General features: G+C 38.7%; 1 protein-coding gene across 1 annotated transcript in view; it reads left to right on the forward strand.

Moving 5' to 3' along the window:
* TYR (tyrosinase) overlaps window positions 1-24,895 on the forward strand; it is a 47,641-nt gene extending 22,746 nt beyond the window's left edge. The window contains exons 4-5 of the mRNA XM_026044180.1: window positions 17,757-17,938; window positions 24,672-24,895. Of these exons, the coding sequence (XP_025899965.1) occupies window positions 17,757-17,938; window positions 24,672-24,895 (406 nt within the window). The remainder of the gene's footprint in view (window positions 1-17,756; window positions 17,939-24,671) is intronic.
* Window positions 24,896-26,859: the final 1,964 nt, after the last annotated feature.

Raw genomic sequence — 26,859 nt, forward strand, 5'->3', positions numbered from 1 at the left:
GGAAAGGAAAGGAAAGGAAAGGAAAGGAAAGGAAAGGAAAGGAAAGGAAAGGAAAGGAAAGGAAAGGAAAGGAAAGGAAAGGAAAGGAAAGGAAAAGCATTTGCTAATAAACACTCCCCTTTTTTCAAGCTATTGCCTTCCAGCAGTGCAAAAGTACCAATGCACCAAGGAGACAGTTTGCGTAGCAAATTACCTCCTATTTACTAGCTGGAAGATCAAGGGATTAAGCCCCAGTGCTTGGAAATAGCAGGTGACCATYCTGAAAATTATCAATTGTTAATTAAATGGCTAAAAAAATCAAAAGAGAAAAAGAAAACACCACAACAAAAAACACAGAGATCCCACAAAATATACATTCAGCAAAAAAATGAAAGCTTTTTTAGCTCCATTTCATTTCTCTTAATTGCAAATCTCTTGCCATTCAGATATGATCCACAATCAGCACAAGGGAATAACAAGGGAGGAGTCAGCCCACTCAAGCTGGAAAAAGCAGCTGCAAAAGCAGTGAAAGCAAGAGCCCACACTTGCAGCAGAGACTCTTTAAGTCCCTCCATCTCTATAACCATGTAGGATCTTCACATGGCTTTCGCTGCACCTCTGTTCTTTGTTTCTTCCATCTTTCTTCTCGTTTGTTCTATATCCCTTCTTTCCACTTATATTTTCTTTCCTATCCCACCCCAACACTTCTCCTTACAAGCGAGAATAACTAAAGAGCAACCAGGAAAATAAAGTGCCATTAGCTGCTATTAAAGAACTTTATACTGCTTGCATAGCAGCTAGCACAGCAGGGTCCCGGTTCTCATTCTATTTCCTCACTCTGCAGTAATGGACAGGCTTTATTATGATAGTATGGGTGCACTTACTTTGGTGCAAGCAATTTACGAACGATTTTCTAGAGACAACCAACATGATGTAGACTTTCCCTCTCTCCATAACATCTTTACAATTCAGTCTTGTTAGACTATTTTTGTTCAGATAGAATGGCTTTCCAGTTTTTTCAAAGTATTGCTACTGCAACTGCACCTTTTTATCTAACCTTTATAAAAGCAGATATATCATTCAAATGCCTTATACTAGCCATGTATATCTCATACTGACCCAGTATTGCCCTCTATTTGCTCCCTTCTAACATGTTTGCTCTTTGTTGCATCAGACCTTGAACTGCCACTCTTTACTTCCAAGGACCCTTGCTGCCCATCCCCAAATTACCCCATATTCATTAGTATGAAATTCACTCACCCCACCAGCAATCTTGTGGCATCAACCTCAACCTTACAACTGTACCAAACAAGTATCCAAACAAGTCTCTCCATGAGCCTCTTGCCTGGGAATTGTTCACCTTAAAACATCCACAAGCCTGCAGAAAAACCAAGGTGCCAGTGAGCTGAAATCCTCACTCAGTGAGCCACACAGTGCTGTTTGTTGTTTCCTTGTCCTCATCCCGACTGTCTGTATTCATCTCTTGTCTATCATCCCATGTATATTATAAACTCTTTGATGAAGGGATTGTCCAAGTGTTTTGATCTATGCAGCGCCTGGCATGATTATTTTTATCATAAACTATCATATTATTTTTTATCAACTGACTCAGACTCCGAAGTGCTAAGGTAGTGTGAGCAACAGGAAAGAGCAATTGTTGCTTTTAAAATTCAATAAAGTGGCAATAACAAGAGACATCGAGGCAGCCTTATGCTGATGTTCTTGGTTCAGTAGTGAGTCTTCTGCTTGCTGCCACACAGAACAAAATTCTCGTGCTAAGGAGACCAAAGCCTTCAGGTGCTTGTCTGTGTATGCACTGGTATGTGCATACATGCACATTCTGCTAAAATCATCCAGTTTAAGGGTAATATCATGCAGGGAGTGAAGACACTGGCCTCTTCAGCTACACTAATACTTCCAAACAGATTCAAGGGAAACTTTTCTAGATACCAGCTTAGGACCCTGTAATAATGCCACTAATTCTRCTTGATGGAGGCAAGCGTCTCTGGGCTGTTCAGCAACATCAGCTGCAATAGACTTCTCTGCAGGATGCTGAAAAAAAAAATGCATTCTGCTTCAGTGGCAGGCTGGAGCGGGAAGCTTTAGGAAATGCCAGGCTCTGTTTTATCCCAGACTCTGAAATCAAAATGTTGCTTATCGCATTGATTATCAGTGAAGTGTTAAATTGAAAAACATATATGGAAMAATCTATTCTAAAATATATCAGAGAACCAAAGCTGCATGCCTGGATTTGCATGCCAGCAACAGCTCGTCCTCTCACTGAATAGAATGGATTTCTCAGTCCTTGAGGAAACAATATTCTCACTTTTTTGCCACTTTCCCCCAGAAAGTTAGCATTACATCAAAAAGTAATTTTGTGGGAAATTATTCTAACAAGAAGAAATTTGATTTTCACTCACAGRAGATGTCAAAATAAAAGCCTCTTGTTTTTACTCTGTTTTTAAAACAGAACATTTTCATTTTCTCTTAAATGTCACTTCATGTTTTTTAAACCAAAAATATAGCACAAGAAAAAGCAAGTTGTTCTCTTGTTTTGAAATGTTGACAGGAAACAAGAACYTCTTTTAGCATTTCAAAACAATTTACTTTAAGAAACTGGAACATTCCAAGTGAAATCATTCAAAAAGGATCATTAGATATTCTTGTAAAGAGACATTGACTTTCTACAATTGTTTAATACATGAAATAAGAGTCATTCTCTACCCTGAAATGTCTCCAGTTGGAGATAACACAGACAAAGCAAGAAGCAAAGGATGTATTATCCCCATTTGGTATTTGGAAAACATAGGCACACAGAAACAAATGATTTAAGCACAGCTAGCATGTAGATTGTAAYGCAACAGCAGCACAGCTAATAATAAAGCAGTGTAAAAACGGAGAAGTCACTGCATAAACACTGAGTGAGATTAATTCTCTCTCTYCATATTGCCACAGCAAGAACCATTGCTTTTTTGAGGTGTTTGCAAAAAAAAATGATGAGCCAGGGCTAAAAGTCATATTTTTATGGAAATAAATTAAATATGGCTTGTGGTCATATCAAAATTGTTAGACATAGGTAGGTCAAGAGGCTGCCATTAGCAATATACCTCCTCACGCAGCAAGATAAAACCACAGCCTTTCTGCATCATGTCAGCTAGACTGTTACTGTGTCCTGCACTGTGTCCTTCCAAGCACCTGCATAAACACAGTCGATGAGGTGAAGTCCTCTCGATAATTGTCCCTGGCAGGAAGGAGGAAGGAGTTAACTCCTGGCAGGAGTTAAGGTCCCTGCACTGAGAAAAAGCATCAACATCATTGTACTACTGCTGTTCCCAGGGATAACACAGTGCAATTTTAAAAGATCAATCCCTGGAAATTGTTGCTAACCTAGAAATATTCTGTTGCTCCGAAACAAGGTTGAAATGATGGTAGGATCCATGTCCGGTATGCCCCTGTATGTCCCGTATRCCTGTGGATACATGTCCAGTATGCCCCTGGACAGACCCTATTGCTTCCAAATCCTACCTTACTCCATAAATTTCACATTTCCTAATGTATTTTTTTTATATCCAACAGCTGGCTGAAATCTTGTAGAAGCTGGTAGGAGTGATAGTCATTTTGTACTCAGGAGAAATGTCTGCATCCTTTATGTTATGCTTTGGAGTGAAGTAGCTAGAATATAAAGTGCCACTGCCCAAGGAGAGGGATAGTATTTGCAGTGAGGCGGTTTACCAGTGTTGGTGTGGGAGGATCAACGGGGATTGTATGGTGTCAGTGAGATCATAGGCATATGCTGAATGTGTGAAAGAGCAGTAAGGAGAAACCTAACTTTCTCTCTAAGGAAACAGTCAGCCTTGGCTAAGCTTTACTCTTGTGCTGTGCTGTGTAGACTTGTTCCTGTGATTCTCACTTACAGTCAGGAGAGAGAGGCTAGTAACTAGTTTAGCTATACACATACCTGCTGGGAACACTTTTTGAGTTTTGACCAGATGAGTCCATCCTGGATATATACASATATATATGCATWTATATATGTATATATATGTATATACACTCACAATATGTAAAACAGAGGGTCCACTTAAGCTCAGAAGTTGACTATAACACTAACTCTTACAGCATATATGATGTTCAAGGTTCTTACTTCTGTATGTAAMACTGAGTCTGGAAAGGCTATTTCTGCAGCCTTGGGGAAATTAATTTCTTGCAAAACCTCCTGAATGGCAGTTGCTCCTCAGCCTTTCTCTCCCTACCCGGGTATACTGCAGAGACTTGCTGAGCATCAAACTGTGACAAGCATGACGGATGTATCCCTGTCAACAAGGTCTGCTCTATCAGAGTATCTCACCTCTCACCCCTCTGGCATGAGTAACCAGTTGTGCTGAAAGACAACCGGCAGTTGTGCTGAAAGACACCAAATTACAGAACCTAGCACTGTTCTATGGGTTGTTAGAGAAAGAAAACTGGTCTCTGGCAACGCATTTCATTTTTGGGTGAGCCAAAAGAAACTTGGATCCCTTTTTGGTACCTGCAGACTCCTACCACAGGTATAAAATGGACAATAGATCAGTAGTGAAGAGCTGGGAAAACCAAGCATAGATTTTTTTAAGAAATTATAGCAGGGAAAGATGTTTTTAATCTTGCTTCCTTTTGGGGCTGCCTGCAAATTCCTTTGCAGGAGGACACAAACTCCTTCTCCTCCCATGTAGCCCTATAGCTGCTCTCAACTAGCACTGAACCTGAGCTCAGAACCCTCCCTTAACCTTTTAGGCTTAGTAGCATGTTCACCAGAGCTACTTAGCTTGTTTGATGGAGCTGACTCACTCAAAGTGGGCTCAATATGTGGGTAGAGTGAGTTCTCATGTACTGCAAAATACCACATAAATATATCCATAGAAAACAGAGGGTAAGTGGGAAGGTTGGGGTGTTGCTGAGAAACACAGCTCCCCAGTATCTCTCCTTAATATCCCTGTGTCTGGGGCTGTAATGCAAACTGAAGCTATTACATCTATTTTTGTAAGGAGGTTAAGACTCCTGCAATTCCCAAGCATCTACAGGGATATAGGAGCAGCCTCAGAGGGTCCAATTGGCCCTTACCATGTCTCCAGTGGTAGCCAGGGACAGATGGGTAAAAGAAAAACAAGTTTACAACAATCTTCCACCTGCTTCGCCCATTTGACAGGGCAGGCCAAGCCTATTCAGTACATTTGAAGTTGCATCTTAACTAACCCACACTCCTTTAAGTAAGTGTTCTGACAATCCACAGACAGACTGTGGACAATCAGAGGCAGAAGGAAAACAGAGACAAGAAATATGCTATGGAGCTAAACTTTCTTGTCATTAACTGTACATATATAAAAGCTACTGTGATGCAGATCCACCTTGTTTTAGAGTATGGGGAAAGGAAGGTTAAACAGGCATCATGTGGAGTATGTGTGTAATACAAGAGTTAGCAATCTCCCTTGTCACATCATTATTCAGGTTAGATGTTTCTAATGGTACATTCTGCACCCAAAATTGATAGCATAGGAGGCTCACATCAAACAGTTTGATTTACAGTGCATGTTTCATATCACTGTTATGGCAAGATTTTAGTTCACTGAATGCAGCTACAAAATGGATTGCTTAGCCCACTACTACATATTACGCAAGTGATTAGTGTTTTTTTAAAAGGAAAGGTTATTTTGGCCAGAAAACTGGCAAGAACAGTATCTAGAGGAGGAGAGAGCTCTCTCTGTGATACCGCGATCAAGACAAACTGTAATGCAGCCAGCCAGCATAGCACTGAATTTCCTTCCTGCAGCACTTCTGCAATAATAGCTGCCATAATTGTTCAAACTGTAAAAAATCACAGGAAAAYATGGCACTTTTCTCACCCACATGTAGGTACCTTCTATTCATCAAAAGAAATTATCACTTTGCTGCTGTAGATGTGATTTATATATTACATGCCCTTGTGAACCTCAATAATGACAATCTCTTTCTCTCAAAAGAAATGAATTACAGAGCACAGGAGTGGATTACATAGAGTCAGTCCAGCTACCTGCACCACAGTCCATTTTAATCTCCTTGTTATCTTTCCCTTTAGGGGAAACTAGTTATTGAACTTAGGAGCAATTGGCATTTGTATTATCTCTTACTTCAAGTGATGTTTTTCTGTTAGCTGCAAATTGTGGCGAAGATGAACCTGAGAAAGTTAACACAAGAAACATGCCCCAGTAAATGTCATATATCTTTTTCATGTAACACTTYGCTGGGTTTATATATCCTTATTTACAAAGGACAGAGGGTACCCGCAGTGTCAGAGGACATCAGGGACATAAATCTGAATAAGAAATGAATACTTTTAGCCAAAAAATGCCCTAGTTTGACAGCAAGGGGTGAAATATCACACAATATGACAGCTATTTTAAGGACCAATAATTCCTTTCCTGCATCAGGCTAGAAGCATTGCTGACTTTCACTGGTATAAACCTGAGTCTCACTAAACTAAGAAAAATATGATAGAGTTCAGATCAGATATCTACTGAATCTCAGCCCAGCTAAGCCTGACTTAAAGTCACTTTTTCTAGGAAAGWTGCAGAATAAGTTTCAGCAGGAGTTGGCTTGATCTATCAATAGCTGGATTACAATTAGATAACTACCYACTTCCACATGAGACTATATTCATAATTTTCTGCACAGTCTTAGACAATTTCCAGCACTGCACTTCTGATATTAGTAYAGTAAGCCATGTACTAATCCATTATCTCCTTCTTCAGTATGAATAAAGCTCTTTATGTTGCAATCTGTCAATAAAAGATCAAATATGGGCTGTGCTCAGTACCTCTTGGTTCACCCTACACCATTTCTTGGAAAGGCAGAAGTGAGGAACCTTTCTGTCAGATTCATTGAATGGAATATTGAGGTACAAAGCTGCACACCTGCACAGCAACCATGCCCTAARCCTTCATGCTATCGAATCAAAGCAACTGCATGGGTTTCCTGGGAAAAGTTAGGTTATTTAAACCTTAAAATAACCTTAAAAGTTATTTAAGMATATGGAAATTAGCACAGGAAATGGATAAGAGAAAGACAGGCATTCAGCAGGGCTTTCGGTAAGAGAAACAGCACTTACTCTTACTCTCATGGCAGCTATCTTTCTCTACTCAGGGTTGTCACTTGTGAATCCTCTTTTGGACRCAGGTGCCTAAGTGGCTTTTTCTCAGAATAGAGGATGGAGAAGCTGCAACATGTTTTATAATAAAAGAAAACCACTTACATTGTTATTGGATCAGGGGCATGTGTAGCCCAGTAGAGAGAGACCCAATCACATCCAGCTCTACCTAACCATGGTTATTTCATAACTTTGAATATAATCTTTGACATAAAGAGGAACAGTTTCAGCTGAAATGGCTGAAGATCCTTTCTCTTTTCCTTAATCCTAGAGAGATGGAGATGGAGCATTCTACAGATAAGTGGAGAAAGGCTCTAAATCACATTAGCAGAGGGAAGATATCTCATATCCCAGGTGATCACAGTAGCCTTGAAGCTTTCAAGAGAGAGAATCAGAAATGGACACAGAAAGGATATTGTGCTTACATGGGATTGGTCATGCTGGATTATCCCTGTCCTCTCTTCCTTCCTTKGGCTTCCTTTATCTGCATCTCTATGAGCTTCCAGTTTGTGACATGTCACAAATGAGAGCAAAAGACATGGAAGGAGGTGCAGATGGTCCTTATATGCCACAAGGCTCACCAGTTCTGCAATGAATTTGAAGATGTCAATATGGTACACATTGCTATGACACCTCTAGAGAATTACCCTTCAGGTAGCAGCCTGCGGCAGATGTCAATCTGTCTAGATAAGCAAGATGCTTTGTGTCATGTGCACATTGTCCCTCACTATTCCTGGTGGACTAGGTCAGTGTGGGAAATAAAAGCAAACATTTTTCTTAGTCAAGAAGGTGGAATAAAGGTAAACAAGATACTAGATCTTAATTGTCAATGAATATTCATGTTTCAGAGATATGGCATTCACCTACATGGAAAGAAACACTGTAAGATATAACTTAGACTTGCACAATTATGTGAAYGAGCAGTTCCATTTTTTTTCCATTTTGTGCAAATCTTTGTTTAAAGTTGTTTAAAGTGTTAGTACTTGCCAAGAACATTAGCTCCATAAAGCCAAAGTTCCCAGGTCCAGTCAGTTCTGAGGCTGAGCATGCATTCTCAATAAACACATACACAAAATTATATTATACAATATATATAGCCAACTACACACATCAGCACAGAAAACAGCATTCACACAAACTCAAATGGCACAAATGGCCTTATCCTGTTCCTCTCTCTGGCTGACCAGGATGAAAACTCACTAGTGGAAAAGATACATACATATACGTGTATATACATATATATATATGTACATATATATATCTCACTGCCTCGTCAACCTTCATGCTTTCCAGTAATTGCACAGTGGAATGCATACATCCACAACACACATACTCTCTGGTGTCTCCAGCTACTGGCGACCAGATATGCAGGGCCTTGTTACCCGTGATCTGACTACAGGCACTTAGACCTCCATACCTTAGAGGCTCACACAAGAGAGCACTCCAYGCTCAGGAAAATAGTTAGAAAAATAGATTTCAGTAAGAAGATGGACTGTGTTAATCAGGTGCAGGGCATGGTCAGGCAAGCATATTGACCAGAACCTGTTTATATGTGATCAGCCTGTTTTATTCYGTTTTCCATGGTCCCACACATGTTCCTCCTCAAGCCATCTTGAGCTCTCCTTTTCCCCAACTATGGTTTTTTCCCTAAACATCCCAGGCCTCTTAGAATCCCAAGGCACTCTTCACTGGCATCCTATAATAAGTCTCACACCTCAGGGGCCCCCAGTACCCCAGGTTACACTGCAGTAATAACCTGGGGTTGTAAGGTGATGGAGAAAGCCTTATGTYGTGATTCCTCTGATGAGTTTCATTGGAAAGCTTTCTTTGGAAAGTTCCTAAGCCAAGAACTGGGCTTCCTTGGCTCTCTCCATTTTGACCATTAAGAAGGTTCTTGTATAATCTTTGGGGACATGCTAGCAGTGAAATGCAACCAGCATGGGCTGAGCAGTCCTTGATCCCGCTTTGGCATTACAGCTCACTGAGGCTAAGACTTTGCATTCTGGATGAACCTGGAGCCACAATTGTCCTTATCCTAGTTTTCCCCTGTGTACCAACACATTCAGAAGTACAGAATGAGAAGTATTCAGATTGCAAGGGACTTGAACTTGCCAGGCAGGAGAGCCTGATTGTCCCAGGAAATACTCAAATCAGAGCCCAGAATCACAACACACACACTGATTATTTTCAATGTAACTTGTAAGCAAGTTTCCTGTATATGAGTATACCTGGTAAGGTTTTGATCCATTCTTAGCTGCTGTACATAGTCAAAACTGGTGAGTCCTTTCCCAGTCCAGAAGAAAAAACAGCCCTGTCAGGTGTCTTTCTGGAGTTTGAAATGATGGCTACCTATATGGCTACCACACTCACTATGGCTACACTACATGATGGCTACACTCACCTAGAGTGAAATGATTCACTCAGGCTACCCATTGCCAGAGTGAATGACATACAAATGCAGAATAGCCAGTAGGTGTGATCTTTATTCACAGATAACCCATTTGTGATGATATCGGACCTCCTTGTTAGGGCAGAATTGGCACAGACTTTCAGACAAGCAAGCAGAGATGCTGTCACCGATGTCCTCTTACTTGTCACTTGTCCTCTTACCTTGTGCGAGCTGCCAGGTACCGTTGTGGAAGGAGCTGTGAAGAAGGCTAGATTAGCTCAGCAGTCCATGTTGGGGCCTGGTGCAGTTGTCTCTTCTTTCTTCTTGTACTGGAAGGTAGTGATGAAATCAAACAGAGCACCAGTAGCAGAGTGAGGTTGCAGAAGAACCGGGGACTGGTGTTGGACTGATGAGACGTTGATGCAGGTGTTCATGGGAGGAGTCTTGTGTCCAAGGGTGCCCAAGCATGCTGCATTGTGGAGGTGACTGGAGAAATCTAGATATTCCCCAAGAGCAAAGTCTGGGACACAAAGTAAGTACTGTAACCTCAGGAGGGATTCAATGGTGGGGGAGAAATCGCCATGGAGATCTTGGATCTTTGCTAAGTTTCTATCAATAATTGAGGACAGCATCTTAATTTTTAATCAGACAGTTATACTATGACCAGCACTATTTTTTTTTTTTTTTACAATGAGCCTGAGAGTCCCTGTAGGGTCTTTAGCACTAAAAGAAAAGGACTCTGCAATATAACCGCATACGTTGGCAAAGAGTACAGTGCCTTGACTTTACAACCTCAGCATTAGCAACTCTTCCAGGACTGAAGCACCAGTGTTGCTCCCAAACACTTGGGATGGGAATTACCTGAGGTGACTTTGTCATATCAGGTGATTAGTGCCAACTTTTAAAGTGATGACTACTGTGCCATAGTCCTTGGACTGGCACTTTAGCCTCCTCAGTTTGTCTCTGTTCTGCTTTCTTTCCAAATGCTAATATATCTCACTTGCCACATTTCTTTTATAGAATGTCATGTCTCATCACACTGAAATAAAAGATATAAATGAATTATAAGGAATATTGCTCTGCTTTCATCCTACCATAGTACKCCTGACCTAGCCTCACTTTCACATTTGTAAATCAGGATTGAATGTCTCAAATACTGTGCAAGTAGTGACATGGGTACATATCTGAATGTCAAAAAGTGATCAAATCTAGCAGCTGAACTGTTACTACTTCCTATGTGCATGCTTAGCAGAGGCATGGGCTTATCAAGCTCAAACTAACTAGAATCAAAGGTCACAGTTTCACTGATCCTTTAAGTCAGCATAACCTTGCACATCACCAGCTGAAGAAACAGTCCTGCTCACCTTCACCTGCAGCCTGGAGGTGCCCACTTCTGCTCCTCATAATCATTCAAGTCTGGGTTTTTATCTGATCTCAGCTATCCCAGAACTAATACAGAGAAATTAGATGGTTGGTTTTAAACAAAATCACTTGCTTAACACTTTTTATAATATCGCTGTACAACCAACAGAAGAGCAACAAGAACAAGAAGGTAGAAGAGAGCTGTGGAGCTGCATTGTACGGATATGAAGTGATCATGAACCTTCATATAAGGAGGAGAATATGATCCTGGGCCCACTAGGGACACCAGTAGTATCACACATGCTCTTGGCTACATGGCAGTGAAATTGCTACCCAAGCACACAGCCCTCTTCTCCCCCACCTTACCTCTCTCCAGCCCTCCTTTATTGAAGAGTAAAACACACTGGCTTAAACTTCTGGAAAAACTTCCTGAATAGTCAGTTAGATTTGCACTATGAGTCAGTGTCTCTGTAACAGCTTAATACAAAGATAGCACTGAGAAATATTTAAGATCAGCTTTCTCCTATTTACATTGCAATTTATTAAGTGTGCTTCTGATCATGACAGTGAGGACACACTGTTGCAAAATGTTCTTAGGAGTGACTCTTCCCAAAATCATAAGGAAAACAGTTATTCATTTTTTTTTTCTTTACTTTTTACAGGTTTTAAATTTCTCTTCTTGTGGGCAGCATCTTATAGCAAAACATACAACACTAGCTAAAACAGCATAAAAAGTTATCCAGCCTACATACAGCAGTGCTGTTTATACTCGGTTTGATATTTCCCACTGGCAACATAAACCCATTTATTTTGACTCATCCTTTCATTAGCTATAATCCCTGTTGCATATATTATTCATAGAACAATAAGAATGCAGCAATATATTTTGGTGGGCTTTTTTAATGATCCTCAAATCAATCTTACTTTTTTCACCCTTTTCTTTAAATCAACCTTTTTCAAATTAATTTTCTAGTAAGGCTCATTTCATTTCCCTTTTTATAATTTGGTATGTATGGAGCAGAACAACAAGAAACATATTCAGATCTATTTTATATGCAATCAGATGGAAGTGATATATCTATGTCCTTTATAGATGGTTGTAATTTTCTTTGTAAAAGCACCTTATCACACTAAAACCTTGCAAAGATGAAGTATATTTCTCCAGAATGAATATTTAAACTACTGAAGCATCTGTATACCTGCAGTCCTTATTGCACTTACTGTATATCTGCTTGTTAAACTTAACCATGTTTGTACACATAAGTATTATTAAAAGTCAGAAAGATCTATACATAGATCTATAGAAGTGGAAAACCATAAACGAAACGGAGACCATCTGCTTTGCAATGATATAATCTAACTCCTCGAGGCACCACAGTCTGGTAGACACAGAGTGACCCCGTAGTTGAGGTCTTGCTCCACAGTAGCATATCTGGTGTCATCTTGGACAGTATGCCTATTTTCTCTAAAATAAAATGGGGCTCCTAACACTTCCTCAAAGTTGTCTAATATGCAAAAGGAATACTTTGGCTTTTTTTTTTTCCTTTTGAGAATAATTCCAATCAGATTTACTTCTTTCAATTATTTTTGAGACAAGCACTTAATTTCTGATTGAATCAAAGAGTTGAAGTGATTGTGAATTTGTAGTGTCCCTAAATTATTTGTTGCAAGCTTTAAATACAAACACTGATCTTTACTTCAGCCTAAATTCATCTAAGTCCGCCCTATTCTACAGTACTAAAGTATTGTTTCTTATCATAAAAATCATATATTCTTCATATAGATTCTAAATCATCATACTCCAGTGATTCTTAAATCTTCAATATTTAGTTTAATAAAACCTCAACTTTAAAATAATTCTTTTTTATAAGTATACGATAGATAATGAGTTTTGGGGGGGCTCTAAATGTGAGAGTTTGTTTGTTTGTTTTATGAGTTCAAAATATTCTCCTATCTCTTTCAATTTTTTGTCACTACATATTGTCTTCATCTCACGAAAAATCTTTTTATATATGGCTATCAAAACCACCTCTAAGACACTTGCAGAAGTCAATGCAAGCCACCAACACAGAGAGAAAAATGATCCAGCATTCTTTTGCAAATAATAATCCCATATAGTTAACATAATATTAAGATGTGTATCTTTTTTTTCAATATTAATCTTGACTCTTTTTTTTTAATGTAAATGTTAAATTCTTAACTACTGAGGCATAGACAGTCAAGGCAATTTACTCTTGCCACCAACCACAGTTGCTCAGAGGTTTGGATAATTTGGCATTTGGAGTGAATGTGGTGGGGAAGGGCAGGGTAAAAATTAAAGATATAGTTTCTGAATGTCTCCTTTTTCAATGTCTGACCTYGTACCAAAAGATGCAATAAATAGAGCGCATTTTCTTTGGCCCAAGCAAGATAGCCCACTTCAGTGGATAAACTCCCTGGTAAAAATGCATCCTGATAGCTAATTACACGCCTTACATATTTTATTCCTGGGAAGAAGATAAGAAAGAAATTGGCTTAGACCAAAAGGTCTTTCTTTTGCATACAGAAATTTATGCCCCTAAGAGATGCCAACATGTTTGTTTCTTCTTTTCTGGTAAAACTCAGGGTAACTTTTGATTTTTACACGGTAACTGTCCTTCCTCTCCCCTCTCCTTTTACCTCTCTGGTAATGACTATTTATGGACTATCCCTGTTAGATTCCACATTAGGTTCTCCCCATTCTCATCCCCTCTGTCTAAATTCCAATGGTTTTCATTAGCTCTTCTCTTCTTTCCTCTGTCCTGCCTTATATTTCCCACCACCCTCAGAACCATCTGCTCTCTTCAACATTGCCAATATCTCCCAAAGTACATCCATTTAGCTGAGACTGTAGTGGTAAAAAAAAAAGTGTCCAAGTCTGGAGAATATAACACCTACTTGTATAAAAATAATTAGCTGTTTGACCCCTTGGTCTAAATTCTGAGAAAGAGCAACCAGGACTGTTGTAAGAATCAGATAGATCACTCCCTCAGTGAATCTCTGCTTGATATACTACTTTTTTTCACTGAAGTCACATGGAAATTGTATATCATGGGGCTCTGATTTTTTGGGTGTCTTTTTTGTTACTCTTGATATCACTACACAAAGGAAGGGAGGCCTTGAGTTGCCAATTTATTCATAGTTGTCCTTTGTTAAGGTCTCTGGGGCAGAAGAGGACACTGGGATTCATATGAGGAAAATAAGATAGTAAAGTTTTTCCAAGGTAACCAAAAAACCTACTACAGGCAGTTCAAGTCTACCATTATGCTACATACCTTGCTTTCTTACAGAGGACATCATTAATCCTCAAATGGACCAGGTTATCAGAACATATTTGTCTGTGCAGGTGAAGTTTTAGTTCTGCAGTCCTAAGCTAGTGTTCCGAGTTTGTAGCTACAGAGCAAAGTACAGAAAACAAGTACATATTTTCAAGATTCTAAAATGAAGCAACTTATAAAAGCTTTTCTTTACAAAAGAAAATCAAAAGCTCTACTAGGAGTAGATCAACTGAGGTACTAAGTTATCATTGCCATAAAAAACATGCCAGTTATCTGATGGAGCTCGCATTTTATATAGACTAAGATACATGGACAAACTGTCAGATGACCACTGTAAACATTCACGTGTTGTGAAGAAAAACACAGGAGAGGACAGCATTACATGAATGAGAGCATTTTTGATGTTAATTGCCTCAAATTAAGACATAGATTGAGGCACGATAGTTACTTTGAATCGATAGAAAAGGGATAACTTGTCTGATCTCTCAGATATCTATTCAATCAAATACAAATTCCCTTCCTGCACCTTGGATGAGAAAAAAAATCCTTTTCCTATAGAATTTATAATTCATTGGCCCCAGTACACTGAAGCAAAAGACAGTTTAATTATTTTCTCCATATACACAATTGTTGTGACTGAAGTATTTTCAGTTAAGGCAAGTCTCCAAGGGACAGCARCACTGTGCCAATGTCACTACCTGATTGATAACACAAGCTACAGGCTACATTAGTACTCAAACTTTCTTTAAAAACCTCTCAGAGGAGTTGGCAGCCTCAGTTGTGGAGGCTCAAAATGCTGCYCTTGATAGGAAATGGCCTAAGGTGTCCAGCATGTGCTACCTGTACTTCACAACAGAGATACAGCTTAAGTCTGCTCCCTCTCCTAAGCTTTTCTTCCTTACTGGATGCAAGAGAGATTTTTTTCTTTTCCATCCAGCCAGGAAATTTGTTTTATGAAACGAGAGTGAGCTTTTTTTTTTTTTTCTCACAAATTTTCTTAACCAAGGCAGGAAGTGGCAGTGTCTCCCTTTTAAAAAGAGAAATGCAAACAGATGAGAATGTGAAAAATACAAGTGATATATTTGAGCTGTCAGGCTCTAATCACTTTTTCTCAGTCAAAAGAAGAAAAGAAGAAAAACATAAAGATACTCAAGAAAATAGCAGTATGCACTATATTGCCAAGAAAAGGCTAGTATTGCAAATCCATTCTGTTGAACAAGCCAGGAATAAGCCTCTAAGCAGAAAGACTGAATGCATCTTCATCCAATCATTTTGTTAGCAAGAAGAATATGATACTAATATCTCAATGTGGCTGAAGGAAAGTCAAGATAAATGCACAGAGCCAGATTTTTAAGAGGAAACAGTGGAAAACATGACTCCTAAAACCCACAGGGATATTTATGAATTTTCTGCACTTGGCATACAACTATGACAGATGAAATGGATTTCAGTAAAGATTGTACAATTTGATGTTGGTGCTATATGGTTAGAGTGGGAAGTGATCATAAACAGCTCACCAATATGTATGATATAGCTACTGCATCAGCAGAACTCATCATATCTGTAATTAAGGGCATATGATTGCATCTGAACCTAAGGATCAGCTACAAGGRCAGACAATTCAACATTCCTGCTACTGCTAAGAAAAGCTTGATATCTAATGTAGAAATCACATTGCAARTGAAAGAATCCAAAGTGCACATGTTCATTTCCATGGAAATGCTTTGCATTTGCATTCTATTTAGAAGATTACTATCCTAGGAATTCYTCTTGAAACTGCTTGTGAAATTGCAACATTTAATTCATCCAGATAGAATGCTGCATTTCAGGGTATCATATGAAGTTATTTCAGTTGAATGATACCTTCTCRTTCAGAGCTGTGTGCTCATCAGCACAAAGAATTTCTGAATGTGAGTGTTCAGTATTTTYTAAAATTCATGCCCTAAGAAGTACCTCAGATTGAGCATTCAGAAGTTAAGACATGGATCATCACTAGATTTTGAAAAACTGATCAAGTACTATCTCTGTCTTAAATGCTAAATCACCGTAGAAGCATTCTAAAATGCTTCTCCATTCCCAGAACCAGTGTTTTAGCATTTCTAATATTTCTCTGCCATAGAAAAGAGCTCCTCAGCTCCCATCTTCTACATGATAGGCAGAATGTCTTACCTAAGGCACGGGTAAAGACAAGGCAGGGTAAGGATCCTTGTGATAATAACAACTAAAGCCTTGATATCGTTCTTTAAATTTATCCTTCTGAAGGCTTCAGCTGAATGTTATTTTATGATAAGAGTCTTTCTAGACAGATCTGATGAAATTAATTGAAGATGAGAACCACAAATTAAGAATTTAATCAAGATTAATACCTACATTGTTAAGGACTGACAATGTGGATGAACATAAGGATGCTTTCATCTATTAGATCTTTTGATTCTAACAAAAAAAAAAAAAAAGTGTTTCTGGCCTCGATTCTGTTTTGATGAATGAAAGTGAGAAAATTTTAATTTGAAGGGGTAAATGGATTGTTTCTTAACACTTCTGCCCAAAGACAGGACATGCAATCTATCTGCAGAATTCTTGGGTGATATCAGATCAGGGATCAGATCCTGATGATGTAGAGATCTTGGATTTAAGGTCTGTTTTTTTTAGATAACATCAGTACCAGAACAGTTGGTTATTAGTTGCACAGAGGAACCTGAACCCTTCAGCTTGTKATCAATGATGGAGAGCAGCAAGAGCAGGACCATCACACCAAGCAGGTGGGATGGTGAGAACAGCAGGTATTATCGGCAATCCATGATCATCAGGGTAGAAATGAGGATCAAGCCAGTTCAGGAAAACCAAAGAACAACTCAAGAATAGATCTGCAGACCAGCACCACTATAGCATCCCTGGGGTGGGGGATGATGACCCAGACTGATACGAAATGGGGCTCCTGGTCTGCAAGAAGGGGGAGGCCCCAGGTCAGGGCCACTAACAGCCATTAGTGACCTTTAGATCCTGACAGTCATGGCATGATGTCTCTTGGCAGCTTTTGAGCTAGAATCTAGGGCTGGAAAAAACAAAACAAAACAGAACTTTCCTGATAGTTGATTGACCTACTTTATCAAATTTCTGCCCTCACTGAGTCTATTCCTTTTTACTCAGATATTTCTAGCTCCTGGGTGATGTCAAGTCAAGTATTGTGTAACCACATTTTAATGGAGTAATGCAAACCTCTGGTTATCATGCAAAGAGAACAGGGAAAAGGGAACAGAACTGAAGAGTTGGAAACAGGTCTATCCAAAAATGGCCATAATAAGTTCTGAAGGTGAGGAGGAAGGATTGCAGTCTTYAGTTTTCTTCTCTATATTCCTTCGGACTATATGAATTACTGAGCAGAAGTGATAGTTAGGTAGTACCGAGACAGTGAACTGCATTTTGAAATTTAAAAGTGTATTCAACTGCACTACAGTACTGCAGGCATTTGCTATACATTGGYTTGCACAGGAAATCATAACTGAAGTAATTAATATCTCGGGAAATAAATTTTTGCCAGTCTCCACCATTAATAGTGATACTTTTTCTTTCACAGCATTTTTGAGCGGTGGCTAAGAAGACACAGGCCCCTGCGAGAAATTTACCCAGCAGCCAACGCACCCATTGGGCACAATCGAGAAAATTACATGGTCCCTTTTATCCCTCTTTACCGAAATGGAGAATTTTTTATTCCATCGAGAGAGTTGGGATATGATTATCAGTATCTGGAAGAACCAGGTAACCTTACAGTTCTAAGTAAATTGTGATTTTTTTTTTTGCATGAAATATGTCTATAGAATTTTAAGATCAAAGAAACCCCAATATTGCTATTCCAGACTTTTCCCTGAACACAATTAGAAATTTCTCCCATTTGTTTTCATGTTTCTGGTCTCATGATACATATAATCAATATTATACTATTGAAAAGTGCCATCCAAAAGTTAATAATTGACATAAATTCTACCTATTCTGTCTATGCTGTGTAACTACACAGATGTATAAAGAACAGACTCTGACCCAAACAGTCACCTTGTGATCAGAGTTAGGAAGAAAAGGGACTGAATTTTGAGTCTGCTGTTTGTCCAGCTCAGATGATACCACACAACATAAATGGAAGCCAGTGCATTTTTCAGACTTTGTTTGAGCGGCAGGTAGATCCAAACTTCTCCTTTTTGGTTTACAAATTTGACCTCTTCAATACCCAGAATGAAATTCACCTCTCTTAAAGGACAACACAAGGTCTATGCAGCAATTAAAACTAGGTGATCCTTTGACCTTGTGCTTGCCCTATGGTTATTTGTACAGAATGCGTCTGCACCATTTATAATACTTTTTGATTGAATGAAAAGGATTTTGCATTGTTTACTGAAAATTTTGAGTTATGTTGTTATATTTTGACTTGAGTGTTTCAGACATGCTCTCAAACAGAGAATGGATAGAGGGCTTTAGCTGCTGGGGAATCTCASGTAGACTCAGATCTTGTCGTCATAGCAGAGGACTTCATAATTTCACTTTGGTAGGGCAGTTATTATTCTTGTCTAAGAGAAGAGCTAAATTCTATCAAGGATATAATATCATCTGGAACAGAAGGTTTCTTAGATACTTTGACCCAATACATCAAAAAATTGGACTATTGGAATGATCAGACACATTGCTGGAGCTCACTGGTATCAAAATTTATCCCAGATATGAGATGCATTTCATCTTTGCAAAACCTCATTGTCAAGGAAATGAGTAGGTTATTGGCATGTTTGCTTTTCATGATTGAAGTAGAAAACTTTCTGTGAAAATGTCTGTTCAATTAAAAGGCAKTTGAGAGCTCAATATACAGTAACTGTACAGTAAAAATAGCAGAGACATTTTAGCAAAACTAACATTTTAGTTGCTTTTTTTTTTTTTTTTTGTACTTATAAGACAGTAACAATGCCCAAGGCAACTCTGTTGTTCTGAAGGAGTTTGCTTAATGATGAGGCCGCGTGGTTTCTGCACACCTGATAAACTGTTAAAGTGTACATTCAGCTTGTCCATTCAATTCTCCAGTTAAATAAAATCTGGCTAATGATTTAGAGCCATCCAGAAAACCCATTTTGTGACTGATCATTTTGTATGTAAGGAAAGTAATATCTAGCTCATCTGGATAATTGTTAAGGCAATTTCATAATACAACACAGAGACAGAAGTGACAGAAGTCAGTATTTCTTCTAGTTTGCCATACACAATTTGACCAACCTCATTTTTTCAAAGAGAAAATAATTTCAAAATCTTAAAGTATAATCTCAAAATTAATAATTTGATATCATTAATAGTTATCTTTCCTATTTGTTTACATATTCATATTTTTATTTTTGATCACGACTAGAAAAATACTTACCTAATTTTAATGAAACACGCTAGTTTCCTGAAATCTCACGATATGATATAACCATGACATGAATGGTATTCATACCATTAAAAATTCCAAATATCCTGAGAGTCAGACATAGTGAGAACTGAACTGATATTGCAAAAGCAAGCAGTAAACTTGTTACCATTTAAAATTTAGCTCTGTTACCTCCTGGTTTCTTCACTCTTCTTGGGCGAGGATGCAGTACTCAGAAAATGAAATTCTCATTAAATTCTGCCCGTGTTCTTAATACAGAAGCAAGGAAAGTAAATCCTTAATTATTTGACAGATGAACACAAAGAGTGAAATTCAACCTCATTTAGAAGGCCCAGATAATCGTTAGCTGTTGCTCAACATCTTGTTAATCTGATTGAGGGGAAGAGAGCTATTTTTCATCCAAAGGGAAAAATGGGTTACAAATAGAAAATGCTCTAGAATTTCAGACGAAGAAAAGGATTTTCTCAATATTTCAGTTTCTAAACATAGTCTTTTCTCTGTATAGGAATATTAGGTGATTCTTAAAGTAAACAGGAACTTCTTAGTAGAGGAGCTGAAGAAGGAAAGCTGCCTCCCAGGGTACTCAAAGCAGAAAAGAAAGTGTGGGTCTGTGCATGATAGCCGGGAGTTATGAGACATGCAGAAAAAGTTAAAAAGGTAGAAAAAATAATATCAGGGAAGATCTGAGTGGATGAAATAGGTAGAATTTCTGCAGATCTTCCTAATGGGAATGAATGGAAAAGAAAGGAGCAGGATTTTTGCTTGATTTTAAATCAAGTGGCTGGAGAAAAGCAGCAATAACAGCAGTTTTCAGCTAGAGCACAACTTGGTAGAGGTGAAATTGTTTCAAACAGAACATTATGAGGCTGGTTACAAGAAACAAAAATGGGACAGGATCCAACAAGAAAATGGTATTTTAATGCTAAATTAAAATGTTTTTTCTATTCCAGGGAAATAGTTGATGCCTGAAGCCCTTATTTCTATTGAAAAGCAAATCAGTTCAGGAATGTACGTGAATTTTTAAATTGTAGCTTCATTTATTTTCATACATATGGCAGTCCTGAAGTAGAAGTGGTCACAAACATTATACACAGAAAACCATCCTTCAGGAATCAAAGACATGTCAGAGTCTAATTGCTTGGGTGCTGATCTGAGCAGAAAGTGAGGCAGCCATCCAGCCCTCCCTGACTTGTAACCCATGAACTGTAAAACTAACAAATTGATGTGACTTGCTGAGGACGAATGTTTGCTAGCATCCTTAGAAAGGATTTGGAAGACTGCTGGCACCACCTAGCAATGGCTGTCAAAACAATACTCTATTGCAAGAGTTATTCCAAGCATTTGCATTTAAGGGTCTGGAATTAGTCTTTTTATTTTTTTTTCCTTCTGGATATAGGAACAGATAAAACCATACATATAGGCTGACTTTTCCATAGAAAATCTCTCTTAGTGGGTACAATCTGATAACACTTACATGTGTGGCTGGCTCTTTCTCATTTTTTGAATGGATTTTAAATATTGCTKTTTTTGTTTGCTTATTTTCTYCTTTTTTTCATCAAGACCTAGAAAAAGGAAACTATCTTTCCATGAGGCATTAACACCGTAGTAGTACCTAATGTAGCAGTGGCACATRTCACAATTCCTATAGCCAGATTTCMCCTCCTTTTTGAGAAATTCATATAAGCAGACYGTGAAAGAGCAGCTGTCATGTGCAAGTGTTAACTCAGATTATCCAGCAGCAATGACAACAACAACAACAAACTGTATTGCTCTATAAATATACCAGGAATATTTGATTTCTCCACTTTCAATACACCAACGTAATCCATTTTTGTCTGTAATCCACTCTGCAAATGTGTCGGCATAGCGAGTGAGTGGATGGGAATGCACAGCAATGTTACTGTGCAAAAGTAAGGGATTACTCTAACCAACTCACTCATCTCTGAGAGAAATTAGATTATAAAATTTATTATAAAATGCAGAAAGTGCCTGATTCTCATATTTTTCAGTGATAGCCACATAATGAAGGGGGTTTTAAAGGAAGGAGTCATAGCTTCCTGAGTTGCCCACCTTATATTTAAGACAGGACTGAAAAGGAACAGTTTGAATTTACACCAATACACGGCTCGTTAACATAGCTCATTAACTGCAGAACATCTCCTGCTGTCCAATGATAGAGGACTATAGCAGACCATCTTCTCCAGACTTTCTCTCATGTTAATGGAAAGATTTAAGCTGTAAGAACATAACACTATGAAAGATTTTCCAAACTGTAATACACAGGAACCTCAGCATAGTTCATGGGATGTGTGAATTTCTCCTCACTGCAAGTACAACTGCTTTTGTGTTAGGACAGCCTGATGTTCTCCATAACTTGAGATCATGGCATTTTCTGGGGTGGGTGACTTCATTTGACTAAAACCACATTTTCATTTAATTCAGAAAATGGTTCCCACAGAGTGGCTCTGTCCTTTACATGCTCCCTTAACACATTCCCCAGGTAGTCATCAGAAAACCATTGCTGCACTTTTGGCTCTAGCCCTGTCAGAGACTAAAGCGTTATAGCAACGGACTCCTTGAAATCCCAGTTTGCAGGATTTCTGTGGGGCAGAAAAACCTGGCAACAGCCATAGGTTTACTGTTGTGTTTGGGTCACATCTTTACAGATTACAGGAAGCCTTGGGATACTCCATTCTCTGGCATCCCAGAGTTACCATGGTAACTTTGTGATAGAGATGCCAAACATCTTTTGCACAGCAAGCAGAAGCAGAAAACAAGCAATCGATGATGGGAGGTGGCTGTTGACTTAGAGCTAATTACAGCAACTGTACAGAAAGCAAGAGAGCAATATCTTTGACGGAATATCTGAATACCAGGGATATATATATGTGTGTGTGTGTGTGTGTGTGTGTATACATATATATATATATAATGGATTAGATTAATCCCTTCTGAAGAAGGGATTCTTCATGAATCTCCCTGTCATGAAATATGACTTCTATGTGTCTCAAAGTCATGTTATATTTTACCAAGGAGAAGATAGTCAGAACTCCAATTAATATTGATGGAGGAGAGAGGCGGTTGAAGGATAAAGTATGGATTTAAAGAGTCAGTTAGAAATCCCTCATATCCCAGACAAAGTTCTGCAAGGAGGAAAACTTTGTGGTAATGCTCTTTTTTGAACATATTTAAGACAGTATTGAGTTTCTCTCATGCATCAGGTTTCTGTTATCATATTCATCCTCCATTTTGTTTTTATTTCCATCTTGTTTATAATATAATCATAGAAGTGTTAGATTAAAAAATATTGAGGTTGCAATATCTGGCATGGAAAATTAAGAATTCCAACATTAAATTTGTCCATACAATCATAATTCACCCTCTAGGCTTAAATATATGCATTATCTTTAATTACATGTTCTTTTTTTCCATAGACTTCCACTTCATACATTGCACAGCATAGACAGAATTCATTAAGAATCAGATATCCAATTCTTCTTAATTTTGGTTTCTTTCTTTCTCAGTTAAGCTGTGTGTAGCCAAATGTATGATTTATTGCACACTCTTAAAAGACTATCCTGAAGATATATCTTCTTACACTTTTCCTTTGGTCTGCAGCCTACCACTGCAGCAGCTGAGTCCTCAGAAATATTGATTTATATTCACAATACAARGGATCTGACTGGCTGGTGATGTCCTCATCCAGCAGATGAGAAATGATGTATAGCCTTGTATACAGAGGCTTCTGTATACATTTTAAAGTATTAAGAATCTATTTTTTTTAGTAATTCTTAGTGTTATGTGTCCACTGAGGTCAGAAGCAGAAGGCTAACTGTGTAGACTGTAGCAAGTCCAACCTCAGAATATGAAACTGGAAAATAAAAAGTCAAAAAATAGTAACCATACTTCCCAAAAGTAAAGCAGAATTGTAGAGGCAAAGCAAACTACATTCAAGTTAAACTGGTATTGTATCTCAAAGAGTAATTTAGATGTCAAGTGCTAAGACTGTGCAGTTTTAAGAGTGCTCAAACCAATAGCATCTTTTCAGAGAACAATGCATTCAAGAGCACATGTTCAGAAGCACTATACTTCAAGGAAYTGCATGGGGTCACTTTTATTGGCACCACCACTAGGAGATGGGCAGGGAGACGTTTTGAGAAAGCTCCACACTAATGCACAAATGAGTGYATTTACAGCAGTCCAGCTACACAAACACTATTCAGAAGTAATTTAGATTTTTTCCACAGGTGTCCTTTTTTTTTATTCTACTAGCTAGCTGCAGATAGTAACTAAGAGTTATGTATTCCAAATCCAACTTGTTCTAAATGAATTCATACTTCCATTTCTCACATACAAGCCAGCAGGCTCTGGGATGTGCTGTGAAGAGGTGACACAGAGAAGTGAGAACATATATGAGAAGTTGCCTACTGTCTCTCCCAGCCCGAGACATCAAACGAAACAAGCAGGTGGCAAGTTTAAACCAAGCCAAAGAAGGTGGCTCTTAACAGTATATAGTTAGGATAAGGAACTCCTTGATCCAAGAGGTTGTGACAGAAGTGCAGAGCAGTTGGACAAGCTTATGAAAATAATAAGAATAAAAAAATCCACTAGTGACTATTACACACAAGGACACCACCTCTGCTGAGGGAAATACTTGAGCTGCATGTTGGTGGAATCTGGGAGAATAATTCATGAAAWGGTCTAAATATGCTTGACCCGCTCTTAAACTCTGCTCTAGTGCTCTGCTTTGGTTGCTGCTGCTGGAAGGATGCTGAGCTAGTGGGAACCTTGGCCATACTGCACAGTCTGTTCTTGTGTTACGTTCTTACAGTTTTGATAAAACCTAAAACACTGTAAAATCTGGTCCTGTTTTTAATAGAAAAAATGGGGAAAGAGAAACTCTGAGGACCAAGAAGATTTGCTCAAAACTATCTGTGAACTTTGGTCATTTTTTTTACCAAATATAATGTCTTTTTTCACATCAAGTTTTGTAGTATTAGCCGTTACGTAACTGCCAGTCTCTACCAGTAAATTACATAATATAAAAGGATAATTCTTTTTCTCCTTTTTTTTTTTTTTTTTTTTCCCCAGAACTTGGTTCTTTCCAGGAACTTTTAATGCCGTATCTTGAACAAGCTCGTCAGATCTGGGGCTGGTTAGCTGGAGCAGCTGTGATCGGTGGCATAATTGCTGCTCTGCTCACAGGGCTTGCTCTTGCCTGCAGGAAGAAAAGAAGAGAAACTTCTGCAGAGATACAGCCCTTACTCACAGAAAGTGAAGATTACAATAACATGTCTTATCAGTCACATTTATAAAGTCCTCTTTTATAAAGCAACATTCAGCCGTGTTGCTAAGGTGCTAATCAAGCATGCAGGGTTTGATTCATGTTTACCAACATGTTGCTGAGGTATGCTGTATAAGCACACTGGACAGTACTGTTCATCAAGTGTTTTGTAATCTCCAGTGTAGTAGTATATTGTCAAATTCATCCCTTATAATATTTCCCAGTTTCAGCATAAGTTACCATATCACCTAAGAAACTATGTATTTCCTATGCAATGCTTGATTAAATGATATTCCTGTGAAACCAGACCGTCTGCACTGCTTTATTTGCAATTTCTTACAATTGCARGCTGAGATCCCACAGCCTGATGCACGTGGAGAAATGCACAGGGCACAGGTGGATAAATGGATATAGCGAGAGGTGCCCGACTGCCAAATTGGTGCTATGCTGTGTTGTACAGAGCCTTTTGCTTTAGTGAGAGAAATGTGCTGTACCTTGGAGTAGAAGGAATGATCCATAGATATATTTTTCTTTTAAGATGGAAGGACTTCCACTCCAGCTCCAGTAATGTCCTGTTTGCCCTTGATTGAACAYCATCAGCAGCAGGAAGCAGGCACTCAAAAACCACTTCTCACTTGTTTCAGGCATTTTGGTTCATCTTCTGCTATATTGTTTTTCATTTGTCTGGGATGCTGAAGATTTCTTTAGGAGAGGACATCTAGCCTCACTGTTTTCTGCCTCTGTTCAGTTTGACTTACAGGTGCTCCTATAAGAATACGTGCGTATTCTGCACAAATAATCTGTACGTCACAAAACAAAATATCTAATAATATGATGAATCTTAACCCAAAAGAATACCCACTTTGGGGGAATGGTGACTCTAAATGGCTTTTAATAGTTCCGAAGCACCCTGTTAGTAAGAAACATAAATTCATAGTTGTCCTTAAATTTAGGTGTACCATTAGTCTGATTCAGAAAAAAAGGCATCACTTCCTGGTCATGTTTTTAAAAATTAACAGATCATTGAGGCTAGTGACATGACTTTTGTCCTGGAGATATCTGCTCTACTCATGGCAATGCTGCAAACCTGGCTCATTCTAGGTATATATTTTGACTCACAGGATGGTGTTGTGGTTAAAGTGATGGAATGACCCCTTAGGGACTAAAGACCCATTCCAAGAACAGTTAAAGAATTTCTATGTTACTCTGCCACCATCTACCTCAGTTTCTACYGTTATGTAGGGGATATTAACATTGCTTCTTCTCACAAGACTTCCAGAAATACTGATATGCTTAAGTGGTTGCAGTGAAGAGGACAACCAAAGAGCCAAGAAGGGGAGGTACATCCCTTTACTATTCAGAGAATTGAACTAAAAATAAAGATCAGAAGTGTTGCACCTCCCCACATCTCAGGCTAATGGTACTACATTCCACAAACATCCTCGCTGAGCTGTCCTCTGCTGCCACCACAGAGCCCTGCCCTCATGACAACATGACAGCTGGTGCCATGTTGCTCTTGCACACAGCTCAGCCATGCACTGTGAGCACCGTGAAGGTGGCGAGGAGCAATTACGAGGGCAAAATGTCTAAGGGACGGAAGGCAAGTAGAAGGGAAAGGTAAGACATTGCATCATTTGAAAATGGAGGAGAAACTTGCACTTTGACTCTTGGTCTAAACACTCTTTCCTATTCAAAAGTGCCACAGAAACTCTCAGATTAGCTATTTTCTCTCACAGCTGCCTCCAGTGAGCATCCTTATGGAGCAGTGAGAGGAGAGGTTTCTTTTTTTTTTTTTATTTTTATATTTTTTTCAACTGTACTTCTAGATGGATTCACTTACATTTTAGAGGACTTGCTTTATATCATCCTCTGCTTTATAGAAAGAGCAATTCTCTGCAGAGCAGAGGAGGCACAAAACCTTGGGGGACTGGCATGATGGCTATGAAGCTTCCTCTCAAAGCAGATGTTTGTATAGGGGATGTGCTTCTGTGCTTT

Source organism: Nothoprocta perdicaria, unplaced genomic scaffold (genome assembly GCF_003342845.1).
Source record: "Nothoprocta perdicaria isolate Ctin4 unplaced genomic scaffold, notPer1 scaffold_352, whole genome shotgun sequence".
NCBI classification, from domain to species: domain Eukaryota; kingdom Metazoa; phylum Chordata; class Aves; order Tinamiformes; family Tinamidae; genus Nothoprocta; species Nothoprocta perdicaria.